The sequence below is a fragment of the Oncorhynchus gorbuscha genome, linkage group LG03, assembly GCF_021184085.1.
Source record: "Oncorhynchus gorbuscha isolate QuinsamMale2020 ecotype Even-year linkage group LG03, OgorEven_v1.0, whole genome shotgun sequence".
NCBI lineage: Eukaryota > Metazoa > Chordata > Actinopteri > Salmoniformes > Salmonidae > Oncorhynchus > Oncorhynchus gorbuscha.
Window position 1 is genome coordinate 68,410,851 of NC_060175.1, and position 16,061 is coordinate 68,426,911.

A 16,061-nucleotide genomic window follows, 5' to 3' on the forward strand; every position below is an offset into this window, starting at 1 on the left:
AGCCTACACATGACTATCTCGATGAATGGTGGCTATCAAGAAGGGAAGGACACTCTCGACTATCTCGATGAATGGTGGCTATCAAGAAGGGAAGGACACTCTCGACTATCTCGATGAATGGTGGCTATCAAGAAGGGAAGGACACTCTCGACTATCTCGATGAATGGTGGCTATCAAGAAGGGAAGGACACTCTCGACTATCTCGATGAATGGTGGCTATCAAGAAGGGAAGGACACTCTCCCGTTCGCCTATTAACAGGATTGACATTTCCTCTGAGATTTAAAACACTATTTTCTATGAACAGAAAGTGGATTTCTATGTTTTACAGAATTAAGAATGGCGGATAAAGTGAACGATCTTCACCCCGTGGGTCAAAATGAATTGAAGAACGGACCAGTAAGAACAAAGACCATCACTGCAAAGCTGAGGTGCAAGTGTAACAGCTTGCTGCACAAAGAATTGGAGAGGTGTGAGTAGAGCGCGAGCGAGGTAGAGCGCTTGAGAGACGAACTCTGTCAAATGGAGGAGGAACGAGAAGGAAAAGTGGAGAGAGTGCAGGAGGCCAGGAGAAGCCTAACTGAAAGGTGCAAGAGAAGGATCCAGAGAGAGGTGGAGAGAAGAGAGGAGTTAGAGAGAGAGAGAGAGAGAGAGAGAGAGAGAGAGAGAGAGAGAGAGAGATGGCAAAGAAAAGGAGACCCAGAGAAAAATGGCAAGGAAGATGGAGATAGTTCTAAGGGAGAAGTTTGGAGAAAGAGAAACGCTTCAGGGGAGACAGAGAGCAAGAAGGATGCAGAGATGGAGGAATTCAAAAGAAGACCGGAACGTGAAAGGCTACGACTATCAGCTCAGAATGACTACGATGAACAAAGCCTCTCGGAAGAAACAGCAGCCGTTTGAGAGAATGAGAACGGTAGCAGGTGAGGCAGATATTATGATAGGGTTGTCATTAGCAGCAGCTGTAGTACAGTAGTAGTAGATGGTCGTTTTAGCATTGCGATAGTTAATAAAGCGTGTAAAACATATTTACAGAAACAGAGTGGGGTCATGAGAAGCCCTGAATCAGAGTTGCCGGTAGAGGATGGTGAGACAGGCCAGGAGGACATGGAGAAACAGGCAGAGAAGGGAAGCCGTCAGATGCGATACGGCAGGCTTATTTCTTTGAATTGTGATGCTGTTATTATAGCTTGAGAATAGTAGCTGAGTTAACAGCTCAACTGTAGAGTCCAAGAGTGTCCTTGTGTAATTACTCAGTGTTTGCATTCAAAGGACAAAGAAAGGAGAGAGAGAGAGCTGGAGAAGGAAAGGGAGAGAAAGAAAAAGCTGGCTCAAAGAAGGAACGATGGGCAGAAGAGCTGAGGCTTTGGAGAAAGAGGCGGAGGAGGAGGAGGAGGAGAGAGAGGTAAGGAAGAGCAGAGGCATCATGAGGTGGAAAACCAGTGGGATGAGAGACTGAGGGAGACCGTTGTAATGACCGAGGGAGAGACCCACTTGGCCGTGAAACAGCAGGATAGATTGAGGGAGTTCAACAGACTCAGAGAGATGGAGAGTCTTACCAACCTGGACAAAAACAGGTTTGTATGTATTGTCTGTATATGTTTGGATTGTCTGTGTGTATGCTTGATGATGATGTGTAATAAAGTCATCGTCTTATCTGGCAGAAGATGGCAGAGGATAGAACGGTTGGAGAGGAAAGGCGACAGAGGAGGGAGAAAACCTGGGAAGGGATGTATCTGGAGAAGGTGCAGAATGAGAACAAGAAGTGGGAGCTGGCTGTGGCTGTTCCCATGTCCAGATTCATTGTCTGCAAGGGAAGGTCTCAGGCCGACCTCACATCTGACTCTTGGCTCCAGACCCAGAATGACCCAGCTCTAGAGTCCAACCAAAATCCCGAGCCCAGCCAAGCTCCAGAGGCCACGATGGCTGCTGCTGAGGCCCAATGTTAAGTACTGGACATTGAGTTTGATGAGAGAGAAAGTGTAGATGTAGATGTGGTTTACAGGGGACGGATCATTCCCCTTGAAGAGCTCCGAGAGGCTAAGCAGCGGCTCCTCAAGGAGGCAGGGGACACTGAATTCCAGGCCGAGGCCAAACCCTACGAAACTCAATGCACTACATTGACCAGCTGAAGAGGAACTCAAAGTCCTCCTAGTGATAGAGGAGGAAGAGAGAGTCTAGTGGCAGCGAGAGCTCCAGCCTCAGTGGTGAGACTAAGAAGATGGAGGCACGTGCCAATGAGGAGGAGGGGAAGGACCTCAGAGAGGAAAGAAGGAAGTGAATAGCCCAATAAGAGGAAGGGCAAAGAAGGAAGGTGATTCGCTGGGTGAACTAAAAGGTTAAAGACCGCAACCAGAAGAGGATTGAACAAACCTATTACAACGAGGAGCAGAATGGGGTACTAGGGCATGACATCACCCACACAGAGCAGGAGCAAATTAACCGGGCAAAGCTGCTGAAGGCTGAACAGAAGAAGCAGACGCTGGAGGACCGCTGGACAGGGAGGAGAGGGAACAGAAGAGGCAGACGCTGGAGGACCGCTGGACAGGGTGGGAGGAGAGGGAACAGAAGAGGCAGACGCTGGAGGACCGCTGGACAGGGTGGGAGGAGAGGGAACAGAAGAGGCAGATGCTGGAGGACCGCTGGACAGGGTGGGAGAAGGAGAGAGCTTAGAAGAAAGAGGCCAGGAAGCTCGAAAAGAGGGAGAATGAAGGTTCCAATTCTAGAGACAACATCAGCACATTGAAAATGGCCAGGGTCGGCCTCCCGGGTGGTGCAGTTGTTAATGGTGCTGTACTGCAGCGCCAGCTGTGCCATCAGAGACTTTAGGTTCACGCCCAGGCTCTGTCGTAACCGGGCGTGACCGGGAGGTCCGTGGGGCGATGCACAATTGGCCTAGCATCGTCCGGGTTAGGGAGGGCTTGGCCGGTAGGGATGTGGCGGGCCGGGCGCAGTGCGCGCTAACAAAGATTGCAGGTGCACTGTGTTTCCTCCGACACATTGGTGTTGCTGGCTTCCGGGTTGGATGCGCGCTGTGTTAAGAAGCAGTGCGGCTCGGTTGGGTTGTGTATCGGAGGAACGCATGACTTTCAACCGCATGACTTTCAACCTTCGTCTCTCCCAAGCCCGTACGGGAGTTGTAGCGATGAGACAAGATAGTAGCTACTAAAACAATTTGATACCACAAAATTGGGGAGAAAAGGGGGTAAAATAAAAAATAAAATCTATATATAAAAATGGCCAGAAAATGAAAGGACATTGGGGACGAGTAAAATGAGGGGAGGTGGTTTTTTGTTTTTTTGAGATGAAGGTCAAAGTTTTCTGTACATGTATGACTCAACAATTGATATTTTGCCTTAATTGGGCTAACTCAGTTAACTCAGTTGTCCTTTTCTGACCTGTTGTCCTTGTGCTTGGAGGCTCTTATGGAATTCAACTCCAGACCACCTCCCCCACCACATGACCTTTCGTTTATTTCCTCGTTTGTTTCTCCTCTACTATCTTCTTCTTACTACTTAGTAGTAGTAGTACTTCTAACTATGGTTTCTAAGAAGTATTGCTCATTTGTGGCTAATGAAAGTCAATATAGCTAAGTGTATTGTTTCTTTGTCTCTTTGAGAAGCCAATTAACCAGACCTAATTAATATTGTCTCTCCACGTCACATTTTACGGTAGAATAGCATACAATCAATCGCCAAATTGACCTCATGGTAGGGCAGAAGGAATTATGCATTTTAAATGCCAGGCTTTTGGTTGTCGACGATGTATGTCCCTTTTCATAATCATAGGGCATTGACGCCACCATGTGGCTTAGACTACCCAGTGGCCAACCCCATTTGAGCCAAAGTGCAACTACATTAATTTACCGAATGGCGTCGCTGTAAGAATGCAAGTGGAAAATAAGAAAAGCGTTGCAGACCGTCATGTCCCAAAACCACCCCCTATTCATGCACTCGTAGATAAAGAAATGGGTGACTGTGAACTAATTGTCTTGGGACTGGGCAGTGGGCACAGGATTTGCATTATCTTGGCTTCGTGGTTGCACGAGATTGGTGACAATAAGGGATCACTGTATTTTACTCATGTCCCTCACCTGTGGATTTCAAAATCATTTACAACAATAATAAGACATAACATGCTAATCGATCATAAACCATTCAAATGTACCTACTGATGGCAAATGTAATTTTGTCTTGTGCTGAACTTAATTTTGAAGCATTTGACATTTTAGTCGTTTCGCGGACGCTGTTATCCAGAGCGATTTACAGTAGTTATGCTTGTTACCTATCTTGTTACCTATCTTGTTACCTGCGCTGGTGGACAAAGGACAATTCAGTGTCGAACAAGAATGTCGCACATCAAGGCCACGTCGTTATCTTTTTTTCTTTACAGACCTTTGGAATGGGTTATGGGTGAAACGTGTTATCAGACTTGTAGGCAGCATGCGTTATAGGGCTCGGTCTACTACATTCTAGGAATGTGAAATGGAATTTGCAGAGGGATGATAGCGCTAGGTCAACAGAACAACGCTCGAGTCAATTGTGTGTGAGAGATATACTGTCTAGAATGCACACTGATGTGATGGGTTATCTGATCTAGTGTTGCAATTTCTAATCTAGTTTTACTGTTGTTGTAGGGTGTAGCATATGTCAAGGCCAGAAAGAGCAACCTACTAGGTAAAAACAAGCCTAGGACATCCGGATCCTTTTTTTTTCACTGAGTCATTTGTGGGTTGACAGACTGGAGGTGACTTCGATACACTGTGGGTACGGACCATCGTCTTGGCTTTCCAGAAGCAACAAAGTGTCAAAAAATAGTTCAGAACAAAAAACCTGACCATGGGTATGGTGTTTTTCATCTGGGCGAGTCCAAAACATTTTGGCGCCGATGAATCACTGCAAGAAGGCAATCCGTGTCGTTTCGGAAATATATGAAACACTGGGCAGGTCGAGCAGCCACTCACAGCAGATAGGCCTACTCGTCGTTTAACCCGCCTCCAAACTACCCCTCCCCTTCATTGGGCGGCCCAGAGAAGGATGAGCTCATATTGGTTAAAAATAGTTTCACTCGTTGAGGCTAAAAATAGCCCGGTATATAAAGCCCCAGTTTGACTCTACAGTGCGCTACTACCAAGCTGGCCTCGGTCGGTGGAAGCTGAGATGAGAGAACAGACCGAGAATGACTAGGCGGCAACGGAGGCCTTTTCAGCTCGAGCCTCATGGCCACGGCTCCTCTCAAGCCTTGCACAAGAAAGAGCGAAGCTGTGCAATACATCAGCCTTTCTCGAGATGGGTGTTTGGGTGTAACCGGCTGAGGGTGGGGGCTCGGTGACGGGTTTCCTTCCTTTTTAGCAGCCGTGTCAGATTTTGCTGCCTCAAATGGTTATCCGTTGTTTTTTCAGTTGCAGTCTTGACAGCAGACCAATATTGAAGCTCCGCAAACAGAATCACTCGTCTCAAACCTGGCACGAAATATTTTGTGCCAGCTATGAAGTTGTAATATATTAGCCAATTGTCACAATGTAAGGGGCTAGAAGCTTGACCTTACAAACAGCATAATTGATTAATTTTCGACAAGAATGTAATTGTATATAAAAAATATCTTTCTAGGCTAGGTAGTTTTCCCTGACCACTGTGCTTCTGCATTGCTTGCTCTTATGGGTATCTGTTAAGCGTTTTGTAACAACCACTGATCTAAAAAGGGCTTGATCAAATAAATTAAAGTTGTTGTCAGGTGGTTCTGAACCTTTAACATCTCAGAAAAACATCCTCACTAGTGCAGTCATTCAATTCCCACACCACAAAAAAAAGAAGGAAATGTGTTAAAGAATGTAATTTATTACACAATGTAACTAAGGCTAGTTTAAAAATACAGTTTCCAGTTATGTACGTGTGTACATATGAATATACCCATGCCTTATATTTACAGATTTGCATACATCATGTTTTCCTGTTTATTTGTTTCAACACTTACTTTACGGTTTCACATCCAAAAACTAAGAATGATTTGTACATAACAGAGACTACAATTTAAAGCAGTTATCAGCCCTGTTTGTGTTCCAAACAAACTGAAAGCAGCCAACACAGAGTCCAGGCAGGCAGAGCACTTAACTGGCAGTCCCGAGGCCAGCCCTTCTCCCGACAGGCCCAACAACAGCATTTGGAAGGTGAAAGATTTCAAGGTAAAGCATTTTAAAACAAAAAGCAGTCCCGGGTTCTCCCCTCACCTCCAATTTAAATACTGATAAATGTTTTCCATTACTTTTTAAAAATGAGTAAAAATAAAATAAAAACTAGAAGAAAAAAAAACCTACGTTCAGGGATCATCTCCCAAAGCAAGGAGAAAAGCTCCAGCGGCCGGCGAGTGTGAGGGGGTGGAGGAGGGGGTCAGGGATTTGGTGGGATGTAAACGGGTGCTTCTCCAACCACACACTTGCCAGAGCCCCTGGTACATGGTCCTGTCATGCACTCTACAGCAGGAGACATTTATTGCTCTTCTTGCCCCTCCGGGCCTGTAGCGCCGCCCTGGTGGCCATCTCAAACACCTCCCGCACCCCATCCTTCGACTTGGCTGAGCACTCCATGTAGCCGAACGCTCCAATCCTGTTGGCCATGTCGCGGCCCTCCTCTGGCTTCACTGGCTCCTACAGAGAGTTAAGAGACACTGTCAGGACAACCAATACACTGACCATATAATGGGGAAAGAGTGATACAGTTGAATGGCATATGCCAGGGATGGAAAAGGCCGTCATTGTCAATAAGAATCTGTTCTAACTGACTTGCCTAGTTCCATAAAAAGGTCAAATAAAAAAGTATATAAAATAAACTGGCAGCCAGTGGGCCCTTTTTAAGGCATTCGTATCAATTTAAGGCCCTTGTATCAATTGTCTGATTCTCTGTAATAATGGTATGGGAATAACAATGCATTTTATTTTGAAAGTGGTTTCTTGCATCAAACATTTTCAGTCACCTTGTCTGAAGGACAAGTGGATAAACAGGTTAATGTCAAGCCCTGCATAGTCTTTTCAAAAGTCTCATGGAATGTCGACCTACATTGAACACCACACATCGGCTGCTACTGTAGACTGAATGACTGAACAGCTATTTCCATGTTTAAATGTTATGGGTTGTATTTTCTTATATTGTTTTTTTGCTGGAAGTTGCACTTCATTTTTTACAATGTTTAAGTTTGCGCTCAGAAGAAGAATTTGAGAGAACATTGACAGGTGCCCAAATGGATTTCTTTAGTCTCACTCAGATATCATATTAAAACTACAAACAATTATTTCCACAATGTGGCAAAATGTGTAGAATTGTAGGAAATTGGCTCAAAAAAACACACTTTTCCACCTTCACCTTATTGCAAAACAAGCAGAATAAATTATATTTGTTATAAAATTGCTACGTCGTCTTCACCCTATGGCAAAGTTTCGAGTAACAGCAAACCTGCTTTAAAACGGCAACGTTGTTCTCTACAGCCAATGACAAAATGTGTAGAATTGCATGAAATTAACTCTAAAACTTCAACAATGTATCCCACTGTCAAGAGAGGGGAGGGGGGGGGGACAGGCACTAATATGTTTTGCTCACAATGTGGGAGGGATGGATGTGGGTACGCAGACCCCCCGAGCAACTGCGGTCTTTCAAGATGAGTTCAGATTTTGTGGCCCCCACCCCTATCAAAGTTGCCCGTCCCTGGTCTAGACCTAGGGCAAGTTCCCCAAAAGCTTTGTGGCCAATGTGGAACTTTATTTCTCAACCCAGTTCGTTTATCGTCTGAAGAGTTGGTGTAGAGATGGGAAACATTGGTGTTCTTTCTACGTCTAAGTGGTCCTTCTGTAGCTCAGTTGGTAGAGCATGGCGCTTGTAACGCCAGGGTAGTGGGTTCGATCCCCGGGACCACCCATACGTAGAATGTATGCACACATGACTGTAAGTCGCTTTGGATAAAAGCGTCTGCTAAATGGCATATATTATTATTATTATTACGTGCCTGTTTCATCTTGGCCAACTCGCGACGTGTGTGTTCATCATTGCGCAGGTCCTTCTTGTTGCCTACGAGGATGATGGGAACGTTGGGACAGAAGTGTTTGACCTCGGGGGTCCATTTCTCTGGAATGTTCTCTGTAAAAGAGCAAAAAGGTTGGGAGGAGGGGGGGGGGTCAGACAGGCACACCGCCAATGCCCCAGTGCGCTAGGCCAGCTGTAGGTAGTGTACAGTACAGAAGGTTGGAGAGAAGAGCTATTGCTGTCTTATGCTTGTGTGTGAGTGAGAACTTCACTAGCCAGAATGGGCTGAACAAACCACCTCTATTCCAGCAATGGCAATGGACATAAAAGGAAACTGTGTGCTGATGATGGTAAGACAGAGGGCAAGTCTGAGTGTGTGCGTGTGACCTCACCCAAACTGTCTGGGCTGTCAATGGAGAAGCACATGAGGATGACGTCAGTGTCGGGGTAGGAGAGGGGGCGAAGCCTGTCGTAGTCCTCTTGGCCAGCTGTATCCCACAGAGCCAGCTCCACCTAGTACAGAGTAGACAACCACCACTGGTAATCCACATAGGGCTAGACGTGCAACAACAACAAACATCACTATACCGTTGAGGATTGTGATACTTTATGGACTTGCTATACAATATACATATGGACCTACAATATGTATCAAACCGGGACCTTATTTTGAAACCGGGGCCGTACTACCCACAATCCAATATATCTATTATTCATCTTAGAAGACTGCCCATTTCAAAACTATTTCCTATTTAGTTCCTACTGGACAAGGTGTTCATGTGGATGGATGGCAGCTGTTAGTGTTCATGTGGATGGATGGCAGCTGCTAGTGTTCATGTGGATGGATGGCAGCTGCTAGTGTTCATGTGGATGGATGGCAGCTGCTAGTGTTCATGTGGATGGATGGCAGCTGTTCTATTGACTTGGTTTATCAGCAAAAACCGGCCAACATAAATAAACCATAGATGTGTCATCTATATAAAGAGAGTCAAATGTAAATTCAAGTTAATGAGATCTGCCTACTGCAGACTTTCGTGGACATACAGGACATTGTTTGGAAAAACTGGATATTGGTTTTAGAGTTAGGTCAACTTCAATGACTAATGAACAAGAGGACAATGTCAGAAAAACAACACTTTGAAAATGGATAACTGGACATTTCATGAAGGCATTCATCACTGACACACTAAAGGGAAAAATAGAATTCACTACCAAGGGTAAGCGGGGAAAGCAAATTAGAGCAAGACACTTCTACGAGTATGACACATGAAGTGGAATTAATTTAGTCAATAAAAACTAGGCTAGATTTCTGGTCAAAGCATATTGAGGACAGGACACATGGGTTTATAACCCCCTCGGACCTCTAATAAAGTGCCATAAGATCTTACATTACAGCTGTAGATTACATATGCATTACATTATTCAGGAGCATATGCTGCACCTAATATGTTTTTATTACTTGGTCAACAGAATAAACATGTGCCATGCCATTATACCCATCTGCCTCCTCCTAAATTCTGCTCAATCCTAACCAGCCGATACCACGACAGCCAAGACCAGCAATGCCACTGTTGAAACACGCCAACACTGAAGCAACCCCTGAAAACCTGCTAGCAATTAGGCCTATGTATTCCACCTAACCTGGTTTACACATTCAACTGAGAAATAGACAGCGTGTGGTAGCGTCTGTATGCATTACCTGCTTGCTGTCCACCTCAATGTCAGCCACATAGTTCTCAAAGACAGTGGGTACGTAGACCTCGGGGAACTGGTCTTTGCTGAAGACTATCAACAGACAGGTCTTCCCACAGGCACCATCACCCACGATCACCAGCTTCTTACGAATCGCTGCCATGCCTGAGAAGTGAGAAGACGCATGAAGAAACACAAGAAAGATAACAGCCTCATATTGAACAGGTTTTCACAACGTCTGTGGCCTCAGGATCAGTGCGAACGATTGACTGGACTCTTCAACACTATTGTGGGGAAAGCAAAGCTTTACAGCCAAACTTGTATTCTTGAATGACCCCCCCAGAGGAAAAACACAGGGTTCAGCACCAGCAGAGGTTAAGGGATAGTTTACACTTATATTTAACCCGCTGGTTGTCTGTCAGTGTCCTACAATTCCCTGCCTGGGCAGAGATCAACAACCAATGTTAACCAACCAGGCTGTTGATTCAGAACAAACTGCAGGTGTGGTGTATACCCTACACGTAAACTGGTAATCCCCACTAATAACCGTTGAGTGAGTTTCCTCATGTAAATATGTGTGCAAGGAGGGGAGAGAGAATGATGCCGTCTATTTAGTTATTGGATTGATGCTCGGGTGAAACTAATTGTTGAATGTTAGGATCACAAGTCAGGACCCCGAATGAATGGTGCACTCAAGGTTTAAAACATGTCACTCAGTCTTAAGATACATGGGACGTGTGGCCGACATGTATACACCACACAGAACGTAGTGCAACTGCCCCTGCAACTCAATGCTGCAAGGCAACTACAGTGTTACATTGGAAATTAATGTACTTCTGGTGTACCAAAACGCAATTACACTGTCGAGGCGTTAGCTTCTACCACGGCATGGTGTCCAAAGGGTTGGTAGTTAAATGACGGCTTGACAGAAATGGTAGCAGAATGTTGAACTTTTATTTCACCCGTATCCAGATACTGCTGCATAGCTACCATTTTGCGCAATAACACCGTTGGTGTGATCGAGGGGTAAGTATTTTGTCACGCAGTATCGTAGCGATCAGTGATGTCCCCATTAACCGCATGAGCAGTGCAATGAAGTTCCTCACATGCAAGACAGAATCAGAAACCGTAATGCAGATTTGAGTTTATTGGCTGACCAGACATCAACTCCGACTATTTAGGATGGACAATAATTGTAAGTAGCTAACATTAGCTACTATAGCTAAGTACATTTGCCTATAGGGTGGGTCATTAAAATGTTCAGTAAGATGGCGTCAAGACATCAACAGATCGTCACATTCCAAACAAACTCACTTCGCTAGCTCTCCACCCGCTAAACAGTCTCTGGTCACTGAAGTGAAAATGGTTAAAAAAAATATACAAAAAGATGTCGTTTAGAGACCAACGCTAATACTTGCAATGTATGGGCCAAGCTGAGCCACCCAATCAGATCTAAACAAATAGGGGTTGATAGCGAACACAGTCAGATAACTAGCTAAGAAGAGTAGCTACCGTAGCTAGCCAATGTTAGAACCCGCTTACAGGGTTGCACGTAAAATAAAGGAAAAAACACAAAAAACAGCCACAGTAGTTAACTACTTGGCAGAAGACGGTTAATATAGCTGATCAGATTATGGTCGTGTTGATGATCGATAACGTTCGAGTTTGGCTAGTTTACCACTGGTCAAGTTAGTTAGCGAACGTAATTGTTACATTAACTAGCAACAAACTGACACGCCGGTTTGTTTGAAATACTGACTCGTTACTGCTAGCTGTACTAAGTTAACTTATGTGGATGCGTTAACTACATGGGCGCGATTCAATTCATATGGGGATAAAAACTTTGTGATAAAACAATGGAGCTTTAGTTGTCAACAGTGTTGGCGAACGAGCCAGTTGGCTGTCAGTGCGGAAGCTATCGAGGACTCCTCCGCTCGATTGGAAAAGCGAGACAGACGACGGTAAGGGACAACTTTCTAACAATTTACCCGATAATTACACTCCACCAATGTTGTCATATGAAACTTTTATTGCGATAAGTGATTCAAAAGTAGTTTTACCTGTTGTTTAGATGGCTAGTAGTCGTTTTCCCAGGGCAATGGTGCTTCGTCGATAACCCTCGTTTCAATCCGATACAATGAATTACTTCGCGTGAACGCGCTAGGGGGAGGGGTGGCGGAAACGAGCGTGAGCCACGCCTGCGCGTGCACGTTGCATGAGTAAAGTATTTCTACCGTATCTCGGTTTGAGATTCGGTTTCGGTCAGCATCCAACAGTTTTTTTTGGTTGTTGATATAAAAGCTAGCTAAGTGCATTCAGAAACATTTTCACACCAAAAAGGATGCAAGAAAGGAACTAAGAAGTGACTAACTACTATTCTGCCAGCAGCACAAACGAGGACGACACTTTTGTATGGTAATCACTAAACCTTTAAAATAAAAGCCCGCATTTCTAAACATTGCAATATTGATAACTAATTCAAATTATATAATTTTTACCAATGGCTACTTTTATTGTGCCAACAAGAAAATTCCATTCGTAATTTAAGAGAAAAAAACAATAATGAAACAAATACAATGTTGACACTGATAGAGGTATGTTGACAATATTGTGCTGTAGAGAGAACTGTTCTACCTGTCTCAGCTCAAGGGGGGTGGGAAATACTCACTAGGGTATAACCAAATATGGTTAGTTTTGGAGGGGCACTGTGTTATATTATACTAATTCCAAAACAATAAATGAATGTACTTTTTTTGTTTTGAACATCAGTTATTTGTTTTGCTTGCCTTGTTGCTTCCGGTATGAAATTAAATGTAAACAAAGACACAATGTAAACAGTGATGTACTGGCATACCTGTTAACGACCTAGATTAACCTAATTGTGATGGTAATAGCTGCACCTTTACACATTTAAATCAGTCTAAGGCCTACCTTCACAAATCAAATCCATTTTGATTGGTCACATACATGTGTTTAGCAGATGTTATTGCGGGTGTAGCGAAATGCTTGTGTTTCTAGCTCCGACGGTGCAGCACTATCTAACAAGTAATATCTAACACCTTCACAACATATACCCAATACACACACATCTAATTAAGGAATGGAACTAAAATATATATATATATACAGTATATATGGATGAACAATGTCAGAGTGGCATAGACTAAGATACAGTAGAATAGTATAGAATACAGTATATACATATGAGATGAGTAATGCAAGATATGTAAACATTATTAAAGTGACTAGTGTTCCATTTATTAAAGGGGCCAGTGATTTCAAGTCTACAGTTGAAGTCGGAAGTTTACATACACCTTAGCCAAATACATTTGAATAATTCCTGACATTTAATCTGAGTAATAATTTATTTCAGCATTTATTTCTTTCATCACATTCCCAGTGGGTCAGAAGTTTACATACACTCAATTAGTATTTGGTAGCATTGCCTTTAAATTGTTTAACTTGGGTCAAACGTTTCGGGTAGCCTTCCACAAGCTACCCATAATAAGTTAGGTGAATTTTGGCCCATTCCTCCTGACAGAGCTGGTGTAACTGAGTCTGTAACTGGTTTGTAAGGCCTCCTTGCTCACACATGCTTTTTCAGTTCTGCCCACAAATTGTCTATAGGATTGAGGTCAGGGCTTTGTGATGGCCACTCCAATACCTTGACTTTGTTGTCCTTAAGCCGTTTTGCCACAACTTTGGAAGTATTGTCCATTTGAAAGACCCATTTGCGACCAAGCTTTAACTTCCTGACTGATATCTTGAGATGTTGCTTCAATATATCCACATACTTTTCCTCCCTCATGATGCCATCTATTTTGTGAAGTGCACCAGTCCCTCCTGCAGCAAAGCAGCCCCACAACATGATGCTGCCACCACCGTACCTCTCGGTTAGGATAGTATTCTTCGGCTTGCAAGCCTCCGCTTTTCCCTCCAAACAAAAGGATAGTCATTATGGCCAAAAAGTTCTAATTTAATTTCATCAGACCAGAGGACATTTCTCCAAAAAGTATGATCTTTCTCCCTATGTGCAGTTGCAAACCGTAGTCTGGCATTTTTATGACAGTTTGGAGCAGTGGCTTCTTTCTTGCTGAGCGGCCATTCATATAGGACTCGTTTTACTGTGGATATAGATACTTTTGTACCTGTTTCCTCCAGCATCTTCACACGGTCCTTTGCTGTCGTTCTTGATTCACACTTTTCGAACTAAAGTACGTTAATCTCTAGGAGACAGAACAAGTCTACATCATGAGCGGTATACCGGCTGCGTGGTCCCATGGTGTTTATATTTATGTACTATTGTTGTGTAGTGACAAACCTGCAAGGCTGGAGCAGTCTGTAACTTAACGTAGTTTACAAAGTTACAAATCACGTCGTTAGGTAGCAGCTAACTAATTACGTTGGTTATGCGTATTATGAAAACGAGTTAGATTTTGGTTTTAGCTAGATAAATAACTGTTCGATAGCTACTGTAGTTACCACAGCTCGACTTGTTTTCTGCTGCTCTGATGTTGGCTGATCGGATGCCTTCCTCTTTTAAGTGAAGGGGAAAATTGATGGAATAACTTCACTTTTCAACGTGCGACGACCTGGCAAACCCATCAGTTGAGACCTCAGGTCCGTTTCGAAGTCCTCTGGCTGAAAGTGCTGGCTACAAACACGGACATTTGGATATTTAAGTTTCCTGAACATTCGAGACGTGTAGTCCACTTGTCATTCCAATCTCCTTTGCATTAGCGTAGCCTCTTCTGTAGCCTGTCAACTATGTGTCTGTTTATCCCTGTTCTCTCCTCTCTGCACAGACCATACAAACGCTCCTCACCGCGTGGTCGCGGCCACCCTACTCTGGTGGTCCCAGCGCGCACGACCCACGTGGAGTTCCAGGTCTCCGGTAGCCTCTGGAACTGCCAATCTGCGGTCAACAAGGCAGAGTTCATCTCAGCCTATGCCTCCCTCCAGTCCCTCGACTTCTTGGCACTGACGGAAACATGGATCACCACAGACAACACTGCTACTCCTACTGCTCTCTCTTCGTCCGCCCACGTGTTCTCGCACACCCCGAGAGCGTCTGGTCAGCGGGGTGGTGGCACCGGGATCCTCATCTCTCCCAAGTGGTCATTCTCTCTTTCTCCCTTACCCATCTGTCTATCGCCTCCTTTGAATTCCATGCTGTCACAGTTACTAGCCCTTTCAAGCTTAATATCCTTATCATTTATCGCCCTCCAGGTTCCCTCGGAGAGTTCATCAATGAGCTTGATGCCTTGATAAGCTCCTTTCCTGAGGACGGCTCACCTCTCACAGTTCTGGGCGACTTTAACCTCCCCACGTCTACCTTTGACTCTTTCCTCTCTGCCTCCTTCTTTCCACTCCTCTCCTCTTTGACCTCACCCTCTCACCTTCCCCCTACTCACAAGGCAGGCAATACGCTCGACCTCATCTTTACTAGATGCTGTTCTTCCACTAACCTCATTGCAACTCCCCTCCAAGTCTCCGACCACTGCCTTGTATCCTTTTCCCTCTCGCTCTCATCCAACACCTCCCACACGGCCCCTACTCGGATGGTATCGCGCCGTCCCAACCTTCGCTCTCTCTCCCCCGCTACTCTCTCCTCTTCCATCCTATCATCTCTTCCTCCGCTCAAACCTTCTCCCACCTATCTCCTGATTCTGCCTCCTCAACCCTCCTCTCCTCCCTCTCTGCATCCCTTGACTCTCTATGTCCCCTATCCTCCAGGCCGGCTCGGTCCTCCCTCCCGCTCCGTGGCTCGATGACTCATTGCGAGCTCACAGAACAGGGCTCCGGGCAGCCGAGCGGAAATGGAGGAAAACTCGCCTCCCTGCGGACCTGGCATCCTTTCACTCCCTCCTCTCTACATTTTCCTCCTCTGTCTCTGCTGCTAAAGCCACTTTCTACCACGCTAAATTCCAAGCATCTGCCTCTAACCCTAGGAAGCTCTTTGCCACCTTCTCCTCCCTCCTGAATCCTCCGCCCCTCCCCCCTCCTCCCTCTCTGCAGATGACTTCGTCAACCATTTTGAAAAGAAACGACATCCGATCCTCGTTTGCTAAGTCAAACGACACCGCTGGTTCTGCTCACACTGCCCTACCCTGTGCTCTGACCTCTTTCTCCCCTCTCTCTCCAGATGAAATCTCGCGTCTTGTGACGGCCGGCCGCCCAACAACCTGCCCGCTTGACCCTATCCCCTCCTCTCTTCTCCAGACCATTTCCGGAGACCTTCTCCTTACCTCACCTCGCTCATCAACTCATCCCTGACCGTTGGCTACGTCCCTTCCGTCTTCAAGAGAGCGAGAGTTGCACCCCTTCTGAAAAAACCTACACTCGATCCCTCCGATGTCAACAAT

At 45.0% G+C, this 16,061-nt stretch overlaps 1 protein-coding gene across 1 annotated transcript; it reads right to left on the bottom strand.

Moving 5' to 3' along the window:
- Positions 1–5,812: 5,812 nt before the first annotated feature.
- rhoab (ras homolog gene family, member Ab) lies at positions 5,813–11,912 on the bottom strand. The gene is made up of 5 exons (XM_046343440.1): positions 11,757–11,912; positions 9,704–9,861; positions 8,397–8,517; positions 7,988–8,118; positions 5,813–6,638 (listed from the first exon to the last, which is right to left on the bottom strand). Exons 2-5 carry the CDS (start codon positions 9,857–9,859, stop codon positions 6,465–6,467), a joined length of 582 nt encoding a protein of 193 aa, XP_046199396.1. The 5' UTR covers positions 9,860–9,861; positions 11,757–11,912; the 3' UTR covers positions 5,813–6,464.
- Between the last annotated feature and the right edge of the window lie 4,149 nt (positions 11,913–16,061).